The 23,262-nt window shown below is 47.4% G+C and overlaps 1 protein-coding gene across 6 annotated transcripts in view; it reads left to right on the top strand.

Moving 5' to 3' along the window:
• Positions 1-12,979, top strand: part of LOC146867157 (uncharacterized) — a 1,274,092-nt gene extending 1,261,113 nt beyond the window's left edge. For all 6 annotated transcript variants that reach the window (XM_085603699.1, XM_085603695.1, XM_085603693.1 and 3 more), the window contains one exon: positions 11,415-12,979. In XM_085603699.1, the coding sequence (XP_085459825.1) occupies positions 11,415-11,802 (388 nt within the window). In that variant the 3' untranslated portion in view covers positions 11,803-12,979. The remainder of the gene's footprint in view (positions 1-11,414) is intronic.
• Positions 12,980-23,262: the final 10,283 nt, after the last annotated feature.

The raw sequence follows: 23,262 nt of genomic DNA, 5'->3' as shown, positions 1-23,262 counted from the left end.
CCGCAGCCAAGGTTCGCTGTGCCGGCTCCAAGGTTTTCACCGAGCTCTCCACTTCCTTGACCCGGTCCGACAGTTTGCCGTGGTCCGCTCTAAGGAGACCTAGGCTCGTCGCTACCTGGGCAATGTCCTGCTGGAGGGCCGAGCGCGTGGTCGCTATCGCCTCTAAGACGCGGTCAAATTGCTGTTGCATTGATGCACCGCCAGAACTCTCCGGGTCCCCACGTTCCTCTTTGTCCTGGGTCTCCGAGTCTGAGGCGGCGGGGGTAGCCCCTTTGGGTCCTCTAGGTTTCCCCATGTCGCCGGGAGCACTCCGTGCGGGTCCAGGAGCAGGCGTCTCCGAGTGCAGGTGCCGGCTATGACTCTCTCGGTTGCTGGGCCTCAGGTCGAGTGCCGGAGATCCCCGTCTCCAGGGCCTGTTGGCCCGTCTCAGCTTTGGCTCGCGCCACCAACACGTCGTCTGAGGGCACCGAGGAGGAGGCTGAGACAATCGTCGCCAGGTCGGGCAGGCCCGCACGGCCGATAGAGTCCCGGAGTGAGGGTCACCAACTCCACCAGACGATTTGCGGCGCCAAAGGGTTGCGCCTCCCATGGAAGTGGGTCGGCCAGGAAAAAGTAGCCAAGTGCGGTGTAGGGAGTGGGGCCACCGTCGGGACCTCCAGACGTCCGCGTGCGGGATCCGCTATAGCGTGGGCATCCGCCCATCCGAGTGCAATCCCCGTTGAAAGAGTCCGCTCTGACCGATGTCCAGATCCACACACCACTGGGAGACGGCAGAGCAGGGGATGCACCGCTGCTGGTGATGTTCCTCCAGTCTAATGGATCCGGCCAAGGGGACAATGAAGTCCGGGCGCCATGTTGGGTCGCACTCCGCAGTTCCACAAACTTCGATTTTTCGCCGGGTCACCGCTCGTGCAGATCGCGCCAAGGGCCCCGGCAGGTCTCCGTCGGGCCGGTCAGCAGAATGCGGGGGCTGGGGTGCCCCGCAGCCTCCGATTTACAGGATAATCACGGGCTCAGTCCCGGAGCCAAGCTCTCAGGCGACCATCGCCATCGGCGCCCAAGCCACGCCCCAGGTTTCATTATAGTGATATGAGCGAATAATCTCTGCGGCGCCTATACCTAAATCAATACCACTATCAAGCTTTATCCAATTCATGGGTAAATTATAACATGAACAGGGCAAAATTATGTTAAGTGAAGTAATGGCGGAATTTTAGGAATTTTGGGAACAAGCATTCGAGAAATTCCCCAAATGACATGCATTGCACAGGTGTAATTTCAGTTTTTATCCAGCCTGGATTTGACATAGTGGTGACTAAATTGAGTCAACAGCCCCACCTCACATATTCTGTGAGGTTCAGAGAAATCTAGTTTGCCCATTCAGGATTGTCGATTGTTTGCCCTTTGAAGGCATTTCATACCTTTTCCATACCTATTCAATGCTAATCACTGGCTGGGAGAAGTTGGAGAGTAAATGCAAATTAGCCTCCACAGACTTCAGGAAGGGAAAAAGTAACTTTCTAAAAGTTACTTTTCCTCAATATTTATTAAAATCTGACTTCGCTGTTGAATTGGAGTTTGAATACCTATTACATTTTTTTTTAGCTAGTCATATTACTGAGATACAGTACTAGGGTTTTAATCTGTACTCTGGTTTTCTATATATAACAGCTAGACCTATTGCAGTGAAAAATAGCTTTTGGGTGCTCGGCACTGTCTGTAAGGTCATGTTAACGTTACGTTTTTACAGGTCGTGCTTTCAAATCCCATGCACCCCGCCTTGTGGGCTACATATATTTAAAAGGGAGGGCTTGACCTTTCAAAAGGTTTTTTTTTAACAGGGCGAATTGCAGTTTTTCACCTCCTACAATCAGGCTACATTGTTAGGCCTGAAACCATATGTTACACTGTCTCCGTAGTGGACTTGTACAATAGGTGCTGCAGTCCACTTGAGACATTTAATTTACAGGTCCTGGTTCACGTTATACTATAGACTGAGGACTTAAAAGTAGGTTAAATATGTTGATTAGGGGTATACCAAGTTCATGTACAATGAGTTCGACAGCCAGTAAAAACAGTTAAGGCAAAAAGCTGGGAGAACATGAAACAAAAGATGCTCATGCTTATCTATAGAGGCTATAGCAGGGGAAAATGGGTCAGCCCACCTTACTCATCGGCTAACTTCACTGTGAGTGATGGTATGTTTCAGTTTCACAAGAAGCACTGTCTTAGACACACCATGTTTCCGCCTGTGGAAAGCGCCGGGACACTCTTTTAGAGTAGCTGTGCGCTATATAAGTTTATTTTAACATAACATAACATAACATGTAGTTCCTGGAAATGTGGACTACTATGGCAATGTATGATTTTTTAGCTAATGTTTTCTTTTTAAATTGATGAGAGTTTGGCAGTTTCCACAAAAATAAAGTTTTGCGAAAAATATGACACAAAAACAAGCACTGAATAAAGCTAAAAGTTGGTGTTGGCATATTGGCTTTTATCACTGCTTTAATTTTCTAATTTATGGATGTAGTATGTGTTCTACTGCATTGCATCGCACTCTTGAATGTAGTGGAATACACAATTGTGAGGAAACGGAAGCTAAGCTCTAGCATGCCAGTTCACTACTGTAGAATAACATGGCTACACAGCTGACCTGAAAAAAATATATCTGGCTGAAAAAGTGTAAAGTGTTTTACATCATTATTTGTAATACAGATATCATAAGCTTTCACCACTTGCCCGATTTTTGTTTATGATCTCATAAAAAATGCAGCCCCTTTTCACTACTTAGCGACTTTAACATACCACACTTTTATATAGCAAGAATCTTACCAATATCAATCTATACCATGGAACTGCTGTGATTTCAGCTCTTTGCTATAGTTATATAAAACCTTAAACACAAATATTTCCTTGAAATCCACCATAAGTGAGTGGTCAATTTAAAAGGAAAAAAGAAACACTATTTAAATGAACTACTTTGGCTCTTAGTGTTGGGCTTTCTAGCTTAGGAATAGAGTTCTTATGCTGTAGTAACAATGCTGCTGATTCTGGTCCCTAGTTCTCCAGGTGATATTTTCTTCCCATTTGTTTCCGTTTTATGTGAAGGGTATACAATTGCCTGAATGCAAACTCAAGAGTTCTCTGAAAATGCCAGAACTGTCAAAGGGGCAATTCATTGTGATGACAGCTGATCCATATGGAGAGTAAGAAGGGTGGTATTTTCTAGATGGCTAGGGTTTGCACTTATTATTAAAACAATGTGTACGTTTCACTGGTTGTGTGTGTTGTACTTTAAATACTATGTTATTTGCAGTCTATATTGTTTTAAATTGTTTTTAATGTGTTGGCACAAAGTTCATCTATGCTACTTGTAAACTGTAGTTTTGAGACCTCCTTTCCCATAGATCTTTCTGTAAATCTCACTGACCATTCCGGGTGAACAGTATACAGAAACATTTAAAATAAATACCTTAAAGTAGAAATTAGTTTTCCTTTGCACTTTGGTGCTTGTAGTCTTAAATTTATAGTGGCATAAGTACAATAAAATATACGGAAATGCAATGCAAAAACATGAACTGATCAGGTACACATAAATAAAATCACATTATGTCAGACTTCTGCCGTGCAAGAGGATGAGCCAAAGATTCAGGGAAGGGCAAGGAGGGTGTGTGGGGTCAATGCTGAAAAATGGTATGCCAGCACTACTGGTTATTGGTGACCACAAAGCTCACTATTCATGGGAGCAGAGGCCGCTGCCACCAAAAAAATGACATTCAGAGTCAGAAGCTTCATACCCACCAAGGGCAATGTTTCAATGAGGTGAACCTAAAAATCTGGAAGAACTAAGAGAAAATCTCAGTGATGTGATAAAGGAAGAATCACAGGCCAGGGAAAGGATAACTCTTCATGAATCAAGTTAGGAAGACCTCGCCATAACTGAAGCAACCCCAGGGGTGCATAAAGGTTTAAAGAGTCTCCCACTGTGCCTCAGGATTGTGACAGAAAGAGCAAACCCATTCCCAGCATAAAGGAACCGAAGGAACAACAGAAACCCACATTTTAAGAAAGACCATAAATGCTTGGAAAACCACCTTTGCAAAGCCCCTTGGTGCAAGGCAGGAGATTTCAAATCATACTAACTTAGAGACTGCTGTACTGTATTGTCTTTCTTTACAATCCCAAATAAACGAAATTCAGCACTCCCAAGATGAGGCACTCAGTTAAGCAGGAAGTAACACTTGGAAAGGAGACTCAGCACTCACAAAATGAGGCAAATCCAAATAAAGCATGGAGTTTTATTAATACAACACTCTCTAACAGAAGGACTTTCCCAGATGTCAAATTAAACATGTAAAACAACATGCAAATGTATAATACATTTATATATGTCTTCAAGCAAGTAATAATAAAACACTCACAAGTCAAATTCAAGGTAGTAAAACATAAGCAGATAATAATGGATGTCCAATGCAAGAAACTAGCACTGTCAAATGCCAGGAATAAGCACTGTCAAATGAAAGTCTCAAATATAAAGAGCATATATACACAGCATGGAAATATTTAAAAGATATATATATATATATATATATATATATATATATATATATATATATATATATATATATATTCACTTAAAAAACCATAGGTTTCACACATGTTATAGTTAGCTGGACATTTCCCTCGTAAAAAACCAATGAAATTCACCCGTTATAGTTAGTGCAGGCAACTATAACTCACGCGACCGCAATCCTCTGCTGATGACGTCAGATATTACATCACTGTATTTAGACACCTATTTACCCATGTCTTCTTCCATTAATCTTTAGCTATAAATATATTACAAATATTTATTTTTCAGAAAGACACATATGTAATCAGTGATGTAATATCTGACGTCATCAGCAGAGGATTGCGGTCGCGTGAGTTATAGTTGCCTGCACTAACTATAACGGGTGAATTTCATTGTTTTTTTACGAGGGAAATGTCCAGCTAACTATAACATGTGTGAAACCTATGGTTTTTTAAGTGAATTTGCAAGGTTTTTTAAATGCTAATTCCTAACTATAACGTGTGTGAAACCTATGGTTTTTTAAGTGAATTTGTACGGTTTTTTAAATGCTAAGTTATGTATTTATTAATATTTTTTTTTTTCAGGTTTTTCACCGTGCGCGCACCGTGCGCGCGCTGTGGGCATTCGGTGCGCTTCGCGCACCGAGCTCCCACGAAGCGTTGCACCGTGCGTGCTTCGTGCGCGCACCCTGCGCATTTTCGACAAAAAAATAAATGTTTTTTCACCCTTGGGGGTCCTTCAGTGACCCCCTGACAAAGGCTAGGGGGTCAGGAACTGTCCACCCTGCCCCCTTTTCACGTTCTCCACCTTTGTTTTTCACTGCCTCAGACTGCGAGGCACAAAATGGCGGCCGCCACTTCCTGATTTCGACCGATTCGAATGTTTACTGACATCTAACAACCAATCAGAATTGTGCTCGCGCACGGCAGGGTGCGCGCACTGTGCGCGCACGGTGCGCGTGTATAGATATTGATAGGGTTTTAAATGCTATTTTCTCAGGAAATACTGAACAGATTTACACAAGACCTTCAAAAGGCACTTCCTTGACCTTATGGCTACCTCCCTGCCAAATTTCACGTAATTCTGTTCAGCCGTTCGGGCTGTACCTTCGACTAAAGGTCCTATGGAAAAATGCATGGGGAAAACGTGTTTTGGGACCCCCCTTTTTTCTCGGCCCCCGCTTGACTAATCACCCCGAGACTTTCAGGGTAGGAGCGGAGTGGAGCACCCCACCTATTTTGAAAAATTCGCGAGGATTCGTCAACCGGCGCCAAAGTTATTCAAAATAGAATTTTCAGATTTCCTATGGAAACACGGTCCTAACTATAACTATCTACTGGCGACCGCCAGTAGATAATATATATATATATATATATATATATATATATATATATATATATATATATATATATATATATATATTTATATATACATAATACATCACCTTTTGAGATAAACACATCATGCTGTTCAGCTTGACTGTAAGCCCTTTTCGGTCATCCAGAAGTCTCAATGGGACAGCAAGCAGCCACAGCTCATGCAGGTAAGAGCAGTGGAGAGGTGGGCTGGGTGGGGGGTATTTTGATGGACGATGACTAGGGACAATTCATTATTTAGTACATTTCCCCTCTTCATCGTCCGTCGAGACCCCCCTCCCACCCGGCCCCACTGCCCTTACCTGTGTGGGCTGCAGCTGACAGCAAGAACGTCCTTGGGCTATGCATCCACACCCAGGAGAGCTTCGATGTTATTGCCAGAAGATCCTGTCTTTAATACCTTTACTATCATGGAGAGAGAGTTCTTGAAATTCCTCCGCCCTTCATCTATTGCAAAACCAAGGCTGACCATACCGGTCTGTGTCGAGGTCAAGACGGAAGCTGGCCAGACCTCCGTGTTATGACTCCCACAAGTTCTGTTCCAAACAAAGCTGTTTTGCTCTGTGCTGTGAAGAAATACAATCATCCCTCTCTGAAGCTGCAAGAAGGCACAAAATAAAACCATGCAAGAGCACAAAATGATGTTGTACATTCAAAATGGAGTCAATTAAAACGCATGGAGTCAGTGGTCACCACATGATCCACAATGTAGACAAATGCATATAGCACTACATGGATAGCTTCCGCTAAGTGGGCAAAATTTCCTTGGCAGAAAATATCCTTAGGAGAAAAAAGGAGAGATAACCATCTGCGGTCTCCAAGCTAGCTGGATGGCTAGATCTCAGAGGAGGGGGAAACTGGTCCCACTATCCCACCTGCATCTTTCTCATGAGTAGAAATCTAGTAAACAAGGAAATTGGTGGTAAACTGTAGAGCAGCATATAGGGCCATGCCACTGTCGGGGCATCCAGCTCCAAGGTCAGTGAAACACCTAGGCCAATGGAAGCAGCAACAAAAGCTGGGACAGCTGAACATTTGGTGGAGTTCCAAACATATTTGTGAATAGCTCCTGAAAAGTCTGCATATATGTTTGAAGGGGTAAGGACACAGACCGATGCTCCTTAATCTGTCCACCTGAACACTGTTGTTACACTTATCTTAGAGGTCAAGGAGAGCCATTTGTTGTTTCACCCAAGTACCCAACTGAAGAGTATCTAAACCTAGGGAGCTCCAGTAAGTCTCCCACTTGTTGATCATAGGCAATCTTAAATATATTGTCAGACCACACCAGAACAAGATGGGAGGGAAGATAGCCCAAAAGTGCCTCAAAGCCCCCGGGAAAACTAGGTTACAATGTGAACCTGTGTCCAAAACTGGAAATATGCTGAGATTAGCAGATGAATAAACAAAGATGACAGGTGCTGTGCACCTGCATCCTTTGGGCAGGCATCAGAAACACAATGTCCATGGTGAGCCTATAAAGACCATGTGAATTTCAACAGATTAAGTCATGCCAAGTAAGGAAAGAGTGAAGTCCATTCCAGGTTACCATGACTCAAGGTTTAAAAGGGGTATGCAGCAAAGAATCATTGAGGTGTGAGTACAGAGCCCCTTGCCCCAATCAGAGTCACCTTTATTGTAAACACATGGTTGCAGACTAGAGAACAAAGGGAGCATCCTGGACACAGAAGTGTAGTAATGCTGATGCAGTGAGGCCATCAAAATATGAAGGTATGCATTCAGTAGGTGAATGGTCAGCATCAATGTCCCAACCACAGTCAGAGGAGTGGCCCATTGCAAAGTCTCCAGCCCAGATTACAAGCTGAGCGAAGTGGAATTCCCAGGTGGAATTCTGCTGTGCTCATTTATAATTAGGCTGATTTTCCCACTCCTGGAATTGAGTGTCCTGCAAAAAACAAATTCGCTTGATGCCAGTGAGTGATGCCCTTTGACGGGTTTGCCAGTTGAGGAATTAGCAGTGGAAACAGAAGAAGCCTGCTGCTGGTGCCCTAAAGACTAATGCTTCCTCTCTTAGAACACCCAACTAAGCGTATACCTCAGTTCGACCCCAAACAGCCAGGTAACCTCAAATGGAAGTCACTGACCTCTGTGAGCTTTCTCTATGTCACTAAGGCTTCCCTGGACAAGACAAAGGCATAGTCTGCATTGAATGAGACATCAGAAGGAAATTCAGTCTGCTCCTCTGTCAACTACAGAGAAGCAAAACAGTCTCCAGCCTTGTCTGCTAGCCTGAATAGCTGCTCAAAGTTTGAAATCTACCTTTGCAATCAGAGGCACCATAGATCTAAGCACAAAATGCCAGGAGGGACCCAGAATCAACCTTCGTATCAGTAGTATCCTTACATACAACGTCCTCTACCATCATTCCCCAACCAAATAGGCTAGCCACTGGGAAACAAACAGCAAAAAAAAATAGGTAGCCTAACCTGGGAGGAGAATTAAACTAGTGGAAATGTCAGAGGTGTAAGAGGAACATCCATGTTTTCAAGAATCCGGGACACAACCTCAGTGAGCAACTCCTTTCCGTTGTATTTGCTGCTTCAGTTCTCTGTAACCTTCTTCTCAGTTTTCCCTCCTATAATCGGTGAAGTCAGAGTCCAAACTCTGCTCAGGGGCCTCAGACTCTCTTCAGGGAGGAGCACAAAGCATTTTCTTCATGAAAGCAGCAGCTTCGACAATCAGATGGCAGACATTTTCTTAGGACTATGCACCCTGGAGCTGAGTCAAGCTTGACATGTTTACAAGGAGGGCAGGGTGACCAACAGGTAGAGGTTGATGAAGTAGTCTCCACATGCCTGTGTTTATGGCCGTGCTTGCCCAAGACCACGCACTGTCCATGCACACAACACAAGCAGGAACATAGGTGGATAGAAAAACAGACTTGATAGATGATGCAGGCCTGTGCCCCCAAACACTGTCCCAGCTGAAAACAAAAGGCATGCATATACTAAAGCTTGCACTAGAGCTGTTTGGCAGATGCTCACAAGCATGGAACTCCACTTACCACTAAGAAGGGTGAGCAGTCAAGCATTCATACTCTTTCCGCGGCCTTCCAAAGTAAGCAGCAAAATGCTGCAAGCAGCCACCACAAATCATTCCTGGAGCAGCTGAGAGTTCGAAACTTGGGCCCATCAAGGCCGGGATTACGTCCAAACTCAAGCACATGCAGCTCTCAACAGATGACAATTGAGTCTATCCTGTGCCCATCAATGAGGGATTGCCGCATGACAAGCAGGAGGTCCGAGTCTGGACGGGACCTCTTAGCCACTGCAGATCTCCATCTTAGTCAAAGACAAAAAGCAGGAGGATTCTTGGAACAAGTGCCCTGTTATAGTGGCATGGGTATGCATTTTCAGGATGCTCTAGGTAGGTTACACCTCATGAGTACTAAATACAATCAAATGTATAGAGATAATGGTTTGGGGACTGTGAATCAGAAAGACTGATTGTTTGAAATTGTTGGTCATACCAACAATCTTGAATATTTTCACAGCCTGGAGATTAAGGGCCAGATTTACAAACCTTTTGCACTGGCCTGCACAAAATGTTTTTTTTTAAATTTACTTTCCAGTGCAAAACTTGTTGTGGGCTTGAAAATTGTCTAAAAGTAATGCAAAGCACTGCTTTGCGTTACTCTGCGTCATAGGGGCATTCCATGGGTGGTACATGGGCATTTCCATGCAACCACCCTTGGTTTGAGGCAGTGCTGCAATATCGGCCCCCTGTGACAAAAGCGGGAGCGATGCTTCTTGCTAGCCCTCCCGCCCCCACCCCGCTGCTCCCAGGGCTGGTCGAGAAGCAATCTGCCAGGGCTGGTTGCTGTTCCCAGTCCAGCCCTGTTGTGCACTAGCGCAAGAGTAGGATAGTGCGATATCTCTGTAGATACAGTGCTTTCCTGCTTTCTCCCTGTCACACAAAGCAGTGCAGCAAGCTCTGAGTTATGTGACAGTTTGGTAAATGTGGGCCTTTAATAGAGAGGTTGATCACTGTAATAGAGGTTCTCCAACGCACACTAATACAACTGCTTTAGAAGCTGCTATGAAATGACTTGTTTAACCCCTTCAGCGCGGCGCTGATTACCGTGCTGTGCTGAAGGGTTCGAGCGCGGGCGGGGCCATGACGGAACGGTTCCGTCATCCGCACAGCGCAACCGATGCGCATGACGGAACCGTTCCGTCATGCGCGTCGAAGGGGTTAAAAGACATAAGGTGCCTCTAATGTGCTAATTGTCCATATACATGTTCTCCATTATAGACTGCGCTTTTCATTATCTTCAGTGGAAAAATCCCATTCTACAATAACCACCATTTATCTGTATATTGCTACAGTGTCTCAACGTTTCTGCCTCATCCACTGCATCCATGAGATAGTCATCATTGTCAAATGGAAACCATTGCAGTACTCCTTTTGGATTATCGAAAATGTGAAAGACACATGAGCAATTGCTGAAGGGTGAATACCCCCAGCAGCCAATGGCTGAACAGGCCTGGCAGCCAAATCCCTTTTTCTTCATATTCATAACTAAAGGTGCTGGTCATTGCCACACCTGCACTGAGCCATCGTAGAAGGAAAAAGCTGCATTGAGCATTATATTCCCTCTCTTCCTTTATTAATTCCTTTATAACTATTCTGATGGTCAAGACTAATATAATTGGGGTATGTTTGTTTTCAGTTCCTAATCCCAAAACGCAGGACTGCTCTGTCATTTGTTCTTATCGAAAGAGAAACCCTTAAAAGGGAAAAGAACTAATGCAACCCACATGGAGGTCACTTAGAGGTCGCAAGGGGTCACAGCTATGACCCCTTGCGCCCCTTGGTACTACCTTTGCGACCCCTGAACCTGAGGTGGCAAAATCAGTACCACGAACACCGGCAGCTCGTCCTCATGGACACTGTTTGGAGCTCCACTCTCCTTGTTTTCTGTCAATCTTTTTATTACACTAATAGTGAATAATGTGACATTATTCACTATTAGTGTAATAAAAAGATAGAGTACAATTAACTGGAATATGGCATTCCTTGGCAGCTGAGGTAATTTAAACATGTTTTCAAAAGTATTTTGTGTGCGTGTTTGTGAGTGAGAAAGTGTTTATGTGTGAGAGAGAGAGAGAGAGAGAGAGAGAGAGAGAGTGTATGAGGGAATGTGCATGTATGTGTAAGCATGTGTAGCTGAGTGAAAATGGAGGTTCAAGGGCCTGTGATGTCACTTCCGCTACCCCTGGAATTTTGGTGATTTGATGTCCATGGCCACTCATTTGGTCTTCACTTCTCAATTTTCTGTCGGATTTTTTTCACCTCTACTTTAAACCTATTGGAAAGTGCAGAGGTATCCTGTCATTTTAAGAAGTACATTCAAATGTAATGGGAATCATGTTTTTTTTTTTACAAGATACCTTTGACATGCATATTTATGACTTTTCTGTTTGTTTCAAAAACTTCAGAGCTGAGCCGTGCTGCGCAGAAGAGGATGTTTATGATGAAGTGGCGTCTCAAGATGAACAAACATGTGCTACTCAGGACGGCAGATCCTCACCAAGCCTTTCCAAAGATGGCACAGCTAATGTTTCAAATGGTATTAGTGGCGGATTGGTATTAGAAGAGATCGCCCCATCGTTGCCTGACATTTGCTGCAAAGGCGAAATAGCACTATGTGGCGGGCCAAGCTGTACTTTGCATGACCGTTTTGACAAGAAAGAATGTTGGGGGGAAGTTATTTATGAATTTCGTTCGGACCAAAATATACCAAAACATGTTCGCACTATTTTAGAATGTAAGGAAAAGGGCATTTACGATGACGCTGGACTCAATGAAAACTACACAGATGAATAACTGATTGACCGTAGATTAACGATGTAAGCAAATAGAATGATACTATTATTATTTTTATTCCAAAGCAATTAATTGAACGATTATTTAATGATTCATGTATTATTGTAAATACAAACCTTCCTAATATATTGATATAGGGACTGAAGATCACTTTCATTTTAGTAAAGCATGCCAGTCACTACAGCAGAAAACTGACTTTTATTTTAGCGCGATGGAAAAGGGCCCCTAGATCAGTTGGGAACCCAAAATCGATGTTGCTGACAAGCCTCACCTGCAGTATCGTACTCCTGTTTCTTGTTTTTCCTTTTATTTTCATGGTACAAAACAAGCCACTAGGGTCCAACATAGAGGCCAGGAAAGCCACACCCTCCCAGGGCTCTCTGGCGTCCAATTCTTAATCCTTTCGAGTTTGCCCTTTTGTCCTAACCATCTAGCCTCCATTTCCACAATTTCTGCATAAAGTGCAATAAATAGTTTGCATTCCCCAAATTTTACCGTATAATTTTAGGTATCAATTTAGAACTTTTCCTAGGGTGAATGCATTATGAGCCTGTTCTTTAGTGATGGCCAGAGCTTGTGGCAAATACTTCTCACTCATGGCCATGCAGAGCTTTGCATGCTCCCTAGCACATGGCTGAGTGGGATGGTGTGTCTCGCCCTGCACAGAAGACATCCAGATGGTGGTGGCAATGGCCTTGTTGTGCTTCCCTTGAGTCCTCGCGATTCAGAATGGGAGTGTACTTAGTGAGTGGGGGCACTATACCTCTGGTGTGATGACTGGAGGAGATCAGAGATCTCTGGAAGCAGTGGTGATGCATCAGAGTTGCTGGTGTTTTGAATTTCCCGCCACTGCATCTCATGCATCGCTGAACACTCTCAGGATCCTGCTTACATACTGTCTGGTTAGGTTTTTGTAGTTGCCACTTGGAAGACGACACATTTGCACCACACGTTCCCAACACGCCATGGTCGGCACGTTATATAACTAAAAGCCAGGGCTGAGCGCCAGTATATTTGAGGTGGACGAGCCAAAATATTAATGGGGTGTGGCAGGCCAGGGCTGAAATAAGGGTCTGACTTATCTCTAGGAGCCCATGCACGAGCCGAGAAATACTTGGTAAGTAAATCATGCAACAAAATTCATGCAAAAGTATAATAAAGTATCTTCAAAATTAAAGATGTGTATTTATTTAGCACACAAAAGCGTTTCACCTTAGTACATCAAATGATATCACTGCATTGAGAAGGATTTATTAAAGGTGATAGTTTTTAAAAAGGAACTTGGAAACATTCTTGCCCACCCAAGAGTTGATGCTATTTATCTTAAATTGTCATACAGGAGGTTAGGGCAAGGTAGCATTCAGAAGCCAAATGAAATATTAGCTAGTGACGTGTTGGTTTCGAGGGCCCGAGAAGACCTCGACCTGGGCAAATGACAAGGCTGGACTGTCCGTCAGTGGACATTTCCCCAGGAGATTGGAAGGGTGGGGGGGGCTGGTTTGTTGCAGTGCAGCAGTTTTAAAAGCACTGCAAAGTTCCTTGTATATTCAGCAGTTTTTGGTCAACAATAAAAGTGTCATGTTAACTCTGGTGATTAATCTACCTGCTGAATAATGATGGGAGTTTTGTATTGTGGCAGTTTTGACTCATCTAAGGTAATGCAGAGGGTTAATATGCTCCTGCAAAGAATGTGTACCATGCATATCAAATAACAATATTTTATGTGCACAGCTCAGTGGGTTACAGCTTTTGCCACAGAGAATATTTTGTTACTGGGCAGTTCATAAATTACATTCGTAATCTAGCACAGTGAACTATGAACTGTCATCAAAGAGCTCCATGGTACAGGTTAGAAAGCTGTTTTTCCCAGTCTTGCATTATCCTGATGTTGCTAAAAAAAGGTTTGTTTGGGTAGAAATACATTCTAATTACTAAAGTCAACCCTAACCACTGTGTTATGTTCTGAATCCTGAGTTTGTGCTTCTCAAGACCAAGCACTACCAGTATGGATAGCATGTGAATCTTACACCTTGTAGACCTCTTTCCCTTATGTAACATTTTTTATACACTCACTTACAAATGTATGATTCATGTATGATTCATTGTCTCTGTATGTGTGTGTGATGTAAAGTGCTCTGACACCCTACACTGGTATGTGAACAGGGCCAGACTGGGAACCAAAACCGGCCCGGGGAAACTGCTCAGCCCCCCCTCCCCCGGGGGTTGAGGGGGTCCAGCCGAGCTGTTTGCAAGGGCCAGTTTCTGCTGATTTTGATACAGGGGACCGATATTGCAGGCCCCTGGCAACAAAAACGGCCCCCAGGGGCTCAAAACCATCCCCCACCCTGGCGGCCAACTGGGAAAACGCCAGGTGCCCTCTACAGCCAGTCTGGCCCTGTATGTGAAGTGCTTTAAAACAAATAAAATACATGTGAAAGAGGGGCTATGGAGAGATAAGAGGCACTGTTGGAGGATGTTAGAGAGGGAATCATTGAAGAGCCCCAACAAAGATTGTTGTATCCTGGTACACAGTAAGGTCATCATTTACTGTGCTTTGAAAGCTAATACAGTTGAATATATAATGACAAATGCATTGTAGAATGCACCATTTTCCCCAAATTTTCTTGGCAGATTTTCTTGCCAGAGCCAGGCACTTGGCTCAATCCTAGCTTGAGCTTTCAGTGGCTCTCCCACCTCTACATTGTATGGGTACTTCAGGTGATGTCCAGTGTTATTCCTACCTCTGTTTGTACTGCTCTCTACAATGGCGACGAGGACGTGATGAGCATTGATTCAGAGAAATCCAATGACATTATAAACACCACCACAGAACGTGACAGAATTGAGAGGTTTTTTAGTAACTGTGACGTATTGTGGCAAGACCATTCCAGGCATTACCCCAATCACTGATCTGCTGAGAAAGCATGCCAATGTTACAGTAATGTGGGAGTGGTGTACGCTAAGCTTGGGCAGAGTTAGAGGAGTTCCGCTACGCCGAACTGTGCAAAGTGACCAAAAAACTCCGTCAAGCTAAGAGGAGTTCCGCGAGCTGCAGAGTGGGTTACCTCATGCAGTTCACACTGATTTTAGTGCTGGGTGTTTTTCCCTTGGTGTAAAATCAACACGAACAGCATCTCACACAGTGCAAGAGAACGCTGCTTCTTTCCGCCACTCGGGTAGAAGTTCTACTCGAGCGACAGCTTCCTCAGTGCGAACGGAAGGTTTCTCAATACAAGAGGTAGCGACCATCCGCGACCGCCCACATTGAGAAATCTCACAGGGAAGTGTATAGCGTTGGATTTTCCTTGCTCGTGCTCGCCAAGTGACCATTGGCAAGCATGAGTGAGGAAAAAACTCCACACAGAGTGCGGAGTGCGAAAAACTCTGCAAAAGGAGTGGAGTTCACCACCCAGGCTTAGTCTATGCATGGAAAGGCTTTGAAGGGCATCAAAAATTTGATGTTAAAGGAGGCAGAAATTATACATTTTGACCAAAGAAAGGCAGGGAGTTGACAGGTATAGAATCAAGGTATTTTCAACTTGAAAGAAAAGACCTGGTGAGCTGGTGGGGTTTTGTACATTTCCACTTCAATGTGTATGGAATCAAATTCAAGGCTGTAACTAATCATAAACCCAGAAATAATCCCTCCACTTTATTTGTGGTTTAAATCTTTTATTGATTTTCATGTTAACAGAAAAAAATGAAACCAGACCCCGACTCCTGAATACAATGTATAACAGACACATGTGTCGCGACTAATAGCATCACCAAGGTAAGAAGCATGGAGCGAGGCTACTAGAGAGAGCAGAATAAGAGAAAGAACATAGAAAGAAAATAACAGAGGGAGACCCCCCAAAGGCATAAACCCAAAAGTTCCCCAAACCTGTCCGCCATCCACCCCCCCCCCCTCTCGTCCATCAACTAAAAGCCCCACGGGATAGGGAAAGAGGACCAAAGACCCACAGCGGATCATCTCAGTTTAGTAGATCTGCGCGGGAAGCCTTCTGTGGGATCTGCGTATCTGCCAGACGCAATAATCTAAGATAGCGGGGGCACGTTAGTTCCCTGAAGTCAGTTATGAGGAGGGTGAGGAAGGGGCGCCAGAGCTCCGGGAATTCAGACCCTCTGCCTGCCAAAGTGAGAGTGAGCTTCTCCATCCCCAACACCGACCACAGTCTCTGCAACCATCCCGAGTGAGGTGGGGGCGAGGGGGAGCGCCAGTGCGCCAGTATGTTCTGTGTGGCCACTCCCAGGGCAATGGCAATCAGGGGTCCTGTAGTAGATGTTATCCCATTCCTTATGAGTGAGGGGTCTCCCAATCTCCCATTCCCAGCGTGTCCGGCCCGCATTGTACGTATGTGCGTTAGTGGCAAGGAGGTGCTTGTAAAGATCAGAAATTAGCTTTTTATCTGAAGATCTAGTAAAAAGCCATTTCTCAAAGGTAGTGAGGGGACGCTGGGCACCAGGATTCACTTGGGGTTGCAGGACCCAATGTCTGAGCTGTACGTATGGGAGCCTCTCGGTCTCTGGAAGGCCATATTCTGTACGAAGCTGTGGAAAGGGAAGAATGCCATCTGTGTCCAATAGATGCCCAAGGCATCTACACGGAGAGGGCCGCTAGAGTGCAAAGGCCTTAGTCGCCATGCCTGGTTGGAATTCTGGATTGTTAAAGAGCGGCGTTAAGGGGGAGGGAAAGGAAGTCAGAACATGTGTGATGGCGGTATGGTCCCACACCTCCAAAATCGTACCCGTAATGTAGGAAGCATAGAGATTCGTGGCCTGTGGGCCTTACGCAGAAAGGGGACACCCTGCAGGGTCGTTGCCACTACCACTTGGTCTTGGAATAGCCAATGCTTCTCGGACTCCAAACGGCTCCACTCTACAAGGTAGCGGAGTTGTAAAGCGTAGAAATAAAGCTGCAGGTCGGGAACCCCCACTCCTCCCCGCTCGGGTGGTAAGATTTCTATTGCATGCTTAAATCTGGTCATGCGGCCCTGCCAAATAAACTGCTCCCGATCAGTTTGAGTTTGCTGAATCTAGCCCGTGGGAGGACGGAGAGGGAGCGTCTGAAAAAGATACAGGATTTGAGGAAGGATGGTCATTTTGGTGGCCGCGATTCTACCTATCCAAGAGAGGGTGTGATGTTTCCATTGACCCAGTTCACTGCAAATGTGGGTGCGGAGCTGACCGTAGTTAGCGGTGACTGTAGCTTAAATGGTGAGGCCTAATTGCAGTCCCAAGTAGGGGACCGTGGAAGCCGCCCACTGTATTGAGTGTTCCTCTTGAAGACTAGCCAACGTGTGCTGGGTAAGGGAGATATTAAGTGCCGTCGACTTTTCCATATTAATTTTAAAACCGGAGGCCTGCCCAAAACTATGAAGTTTGATGAAAAGCGCTCTGAGCGACTGGATTGGGTAAGTGAGAGACAATAGAATATCATCTGCATATAGGCTAATTGCGTGGACATCTCCGCCTAATTTGTTGCCAGTTATAAGGGTATGACGCGGATCCAAAGTGCAAGCGGTTCCATATATAGCGCAAAGAGGAGGGGGGAGAGGGGGCACCCCTGCCTCGTACCTCTGCTAATGGGGAACCGGGAAGAGGACTGTCCATTCACCCGGATTGTGGCCGTGGGCAGATGGTAACAGTTCAGGATCCGTGTATGCAGCTTCTCCCCCAAGCCAAACCGCCGCAGTACTTGCTCTAGATATGGCCAGTCCACCCTGTCAAAGGCCTTCTCCGCGTCTACGGCCAATAACATATATTCCCAAGCGGTACGCGATGCTTTTTCAATGAGGTGGAGGACTCTCTTGGTGTTATCACTCGTCTGCCTCTGTGGTATGAATCCCGCCTGGTCCGGCTCCACGGGCATGTAGGGCCCAAGTCGGGTTGCAAGGATGCTCGTGTACAGTTTAAGATCGACATTGAGTAGGAAGATCGGCCTGTACGCGCTACAAAGTTTCGCGTCCTTCCCAGGCTTGGGGATGACCACGACTGACGCCTCTAGCATTTCTGCAGGGATGGCGCCATCCTGGGAGAAGGTATTAAACAGGTCTCTCAGTAAGGGAGCCAACTGCGCACAAAAGGTTTTGTAAAAGGCTGCCAAGTAACCATCCGGCCCCGGCGATTTGCCCAACTTTAAGCGCGAGATTGCTGCAATGACCTCCTCCGTCCCTATATCCCTATCGAGATAGTCAGCTTGCACTGGGGTAAGAGACGGTATCTGAGCGGTCTCTAGATAGGCGGAGCAGTGGAGTGGGTCCAGGGAGTCGCTTGAGTAAAGAGTCGCATAGAAATCACGAAAGGCTTCTGCGATCGCCCCATCGTCCAACGTGAGGTCACCCTCGGGGCCCCGGTGAATAGATTGCACCCCTTGCTGTTGCCGGGTCGCCCGCAGCCTATGGGCCAGCAGACGGCCGCATTTATCGCCCCCAACATAAAAGGACTGGCGCAACCGGAGAGCCGCATACTCGGCTCTTTCTTGGTCCAGTGCCGCACCACGCACAACCGTCGCCATGCTCTAGCTGCTCCTGTGCGCTGGTGCATTTGCTCCAGTTCAGCCACCCTCTGGGTGAGCTCAGCCCGTTTGCGGCTGCGCTCCAAGTTACTGGCTGTCGAGATGGCTATAAAGTCTCCTCGCAGGACAGCTTTAAGGGCTGTCCATTGTGTCGCTAGAGACGTGTCGGAGTTCGCATTAAGGGTGAGGTAATTGGCAATTGCTACCTTGATTTGATCGACTGTAGATGCAGAGTGCAATAGCGTGTCACGCAGTCGCTAATGCCGCAGTGGCTGCTGGACTCGGGGGAAGTGGAAAGTGGCAACAACTGGGGAATGATCTGAGAGAGATGCAGTAAGGATCTCGGAGCCAGTTGCGAGCGCCTGCAGCGGGAGGGAGCTAATGAAATAGTCAAGCCTGGCGTACGTTTTATGTGCCCCTGAGAAGTGCGTGTAAGTGCGGCTACGGGGATGAAAGTGGCGCCACAGATCAACGAGCCCAAGATCACCAAGGCGAGCCAACCCCGCCTGAGAGAGAGCTCCCACCTCAGTCGTCCGCTGGGCCGAGAGGTAACACAGATTGTCGAAGATTAAGTTCAAATCCCCTCCCAGCAACAGGCGGCGCTCCATGTTAGCTGTGGCTTCAGTAAGGACGGTGTGGAAAAATTTATCCTGACCCTCGTTTGGGGCGTAAACAGAGCCCACTATGAGAGAGACCCCAGCCACTAGGAACTGATAAGTAAGTAAGTGGCCCCTAATCTTAGCCTCCTTCTGAAGGAACCTGCCCTGAAAGGAGCGAGAGACCAGGATAGCAACCCTGGCGGATTTAGTGGAATTAGAAGAGAAGAGTTGCATAGAGAAGGCGCGTGATTTCATCCTATGGTGGTCCTTGGGGGTGAGATGCGTTTCCTGTAAGAGGCATATGTCTGCGGCTGAGTGTTCCAGAAAGTAAAGGACTGCCTTACGCTTGACCGGGTTGTTAAGTCCCCAAACATTAAGGGTCAGAATCTTAAGTGGCTTATGGGACATCTGGTGTGTGGAGGAGAGACATGCCAAGGCGTAGTGCGCAGCCCCTATGTTGAGATACAACACGGAGACATTAGGGACATAGTACACTACCAGAAAACCACCTGTCTGTGGAGGGAGGAAGGAAGGACAAGAGGAGCAAACCCCAAAGCAACCCAAAAACCCCAACAACAAGAGAGGACTTCACCCCCCCTAACCCAGGCAACATACCAACCATAAACAACAATGAGCATAGTCCGTCGTCCCGGGACAACTGGTCAGTCAAAGTACAGGGGTCCATACCGTGACCACCGGGAGAGCAGCCCCCCACCACCCACCCAGAGCCAGCAAAGATGCTGAGAGAGAGCACACGAGTAAGAGGCGCACTCCAGCTTCACTTGGCCGTGTCGTCGCTCCCTGCAAGCGCCTCTGTTGCTGTGGTCAGTGCCGCCTGCTGAGCCCGGGCGATCTCCGACTGGGACGGCCTACGAGAGCGCCGCCGTCTAGCCTGTCTCTGCCATCCAGACGAAGGTGTCTCTGAGCCCGATGCGGCCCCTCCTTGATCGTCTTCATCACCTGGCACCGCCAAGCCCAGCAGCTGGCAAGCGTCCATCAAAGAACGCAGTTAGTGGAGCCTGCCCTCGTGGCGAAATATGAGGCGAAACGAATGCCCCCACAAATAGGTGATCCCCTGCTGCCAGAGATGCTCCGTCACGGGGCGGAACTGCCGCCGCCGCTGTAGGGTAATCAGAGCCAAGTCTTGGTATAGGACAGGAGTGTGACCCTGGAATGAGATAGGATGGAGGGCTCGTGCCCTGGTGAGGATGGATTCCTTGATTTTAAAGTCTTGCACACACACCAGGATGTCCGCCGGAGGGGCATTGAGACCCCTGAGCGGGCCCACTCTATGGGCTCTGTCCAAGATAACGCCAGTGTCAGGAGTGCCCCCCAAGATGTGCTGGAAGAGGGCCGTGGTGAAAGCAAACAGGTCCCTAGTGCCCTCGGTCAGTTTGACCCCACGGATCCGGATATTGTGTCTTCGGGACCGGTTTTGCAGATCCTCCAGATGTGTTTGGATGTCCATGTTCTGGTCCCGCAGGCGGATTACCTTTTGTTGAAGCATTTCTGTATCATTTACCGCCGTATCGCTTTTCTCCTCAAGGGTAGCTACCCGCTCTCCGACACCATCAACATCCCTACGCAAGTCCTTGATTTCCGCAGCAAATTCGGTTTTCACCGATTGGATGTCTTCACGTAGAGTAAGGAACAGAGACTCCAAGAAAGCCTTCGTGATGGGCTCCTCCCCGGTGCTCGGAGGAAGTTTGGGGGGCGCAGTGTCAGGCGCCACGCTAGCCATGGAGGCGGGCGACTGGGGACGACCGAAAATATCCTTCAGGGGTTTCACCTTGGTGTGCCTGGTCTTGGACATGCTCTACCTCCCCTGCCGGTCGCCCCTCGGCACGCGACCAGAGAGGGCAAAGCCCCTCCAGGGGCTGGCGCTGTCGCCAGGAAGAATCCACAAGGAAGTCCATGAGAGTGCAAGTGGAGGCCCCTGAGATGGGCGTGGGTCCCCTGCTAACACCACTGAGCCGCTGCGGGCCCCAATAGCTTCAAGCCCCGGGGACCCTCGTCCAGTGTCCCAACGTCAGGGCACCGCGTCCAGAGTGCGGCCTAGGATGCAGCCAACCAAACCCCCGCTACTCCAGGAACCCCAGAGGCCAGGCCAGAACCCCGAACAACCACAGGAAGGAGGTCCCAGCCGTCCCCGCCAGAGGGGCCACACCGTCCAGCCGCGCGACTCCCATGGCCGATCCTCCAAGCTGCAATCCCCGGAAGAGCGCCAACAACCACAGTTCGGTGAAGTGCTGGGGCGCAATACACCCACACGACCTGCTGCCAGTCGCCTCTGCTGCCCAGAGTCCGGGACCAGTAGGGCCACTCCGCAACTTGCCACTGCAGCATCTCAAAGCTAGGCTAGTGCCATGCTCACCTGGAGACCCGAGGCCCCCGTCCGAGCCGTCCGCTCCGCCTGCGCCCTGAGGCCTCCAATCGGGGGAACGCTACTTCATGCCTGCTCGGCCCCACTCTCGGGGGTGCATCTGCGGGGGGCCAAGCGTCTGAGGGGGGGGCTGCCGAGACACCAAGGCAGCCCCATACCGCTTGTATCGCCTCCTAGTCTCTGCCCCCAGCTCCCGGTCCCATCAGCGCCTCCGTACCTGTCGCCACTGTTGCGTTAGTACTGCCACTCTCAAAAGGCCGAGGATTTGCACCTGCCAGCTCCGGCACCGCTGCCACCACTACACTTCAGGACTGCTGTCTCCGATGCTCGAGTCCCGTCACTGCCGCCCAGGCCTCACAGGCTACGCCGGAGCACCGCTACTCGCGGGGAGGTGCAGGCCACGTTTCCGATGAAGTCTCTGCCCAGGCAGCCAGCCCCAGGTGCGCGTGCAGCCCAGGCTCCTGGAAGGCGCTGTCTGTTGGGGCGTTGCGCTGGAGCCCCCGGAGAACAACGAAGCCAGCCTCGATGGCCCACCACAGTGTCGAGGCCTCACCGCACTGGGGAGGCCGGCGCTGGCTCTCCTCGGCTCCACCGGAGCTCCGGCCGTCGGCTCATCCACCGCGGCTGAAGGACCACCGCGAGACTGGGACACCCCAGGTGGGGATCCCAGGTCCCGACAAGCTGTTATCGCCCCACACGGGCCACGCTGTGCTGCTCTGGGCGGGCAGCAAGCAGGAACCGACGAAAACACATCTTACTGCTCCGCCATCTTGGCCACGCCCCCCCAGCACTTTATTTAAATGTAAAGCACCTCACCCCACTGCTAAGGATTTAAAAATGGTAACGGCAACATTAGAAATTTAGGTTTTAGACAGGGGCCGTATCATGATGGGCTGCATTGGATCAGCGCAGAGCTGACAGCTTGTTTTTATGTGCCTGTAGTATGCGCCTGTGGTGTGTAAAGAGAAGTTATATACCCCATTATTTTTCTGAGTTGTTGCATTCTTTTACACATTATAGCTCGGAAACAGAAAGAGGCAAATCCTGCTCACTGTTTCGGAGCTGTGCTGTCTGATCAAATCAAGCCCTAACTCCGCGAAATGTCCTGCTAAATGAATCCCCTTTATACAAATAAAAGCAGCACAGTCCTGAAGTGCTGCGGACTCAAGTAGTCCAGTTAGCCCATCAAGGAAAAGCCAATGTGAAACCACACCTTCTTGAGAAAATATAGTTCCAATTAATGGTTTATTTGATAGGGGACACCATCAATAGTCATAGTTGTCAGTTATGTTAAACCACGGAGCAAAAGACCCTCTAGCTCCTGTTATTACAAAAGAAGAACGCAAAACACAATGGTCTTCAGTGTAGATAGCTGCAAGTTGCCGATTGGAAGTCATGTGTTAGTAGTTATTAATCTATGTAAGAAATGTCACACCATTAAAATTGAAGCATCTACTTCATTAGAGTGTCCGGAGTACATTTTGAGAAGGTTCTAGAAGCCTATAGCCTAATCAGTTAATCAAGATAGACAATTGATCTCTTTCAGGGAACGATTTCCATCCATAGATAGAGCGCCTGAGAATAGCACCTAAATGACCCCAGGCACCTAGAACAGTGGTGAAGTTTATGAGGAAATTAAATAACACATTGAGGATCAATGTGGAACACGTTAGGCACTGTGAGTGGGAAATCAACAATTTTCTGTGCATCTAGAGAAACGCCCCTCATAATACGCGCACTGTGTTCCTGCGTTTCTTATGTATGTCTGAGCTCCTAGGGTTTCTATTCCTGTGGCCACTCGCTAGGAACAAATATTCTTCGACAATCAAGCCAGTCAGCATGGCTCAGAAACAACCAATATACGAGCCTGAAAAGACATAACAAAACAGTTGAGAGGGGTGGGAGAACAAGTACTCATCAAAGGTTGATTTCAATATCCAGGCAGGATGTTTTGAGCGCTC

This window comes from Triturus cristatus, chromosome 1_2 (genome assembly GCF_964204655.1).
Source record: "Triturus cristatus chromosome 1_2, aTriCri1.1, whole genome shotgun sequence".
In the NCBI taxonomy this organism is placed as follows: Eukaryota; Metazoa; Chordata; class Amphibia; order Caudata; family Salamandridae; genus Triturus; species Triturus cristatus.
The sequence above is the reverse complement of the archived record's forward strand: the minus strand, read 5'-3'. Positions and strand labels throughout refer to the sequence as shown.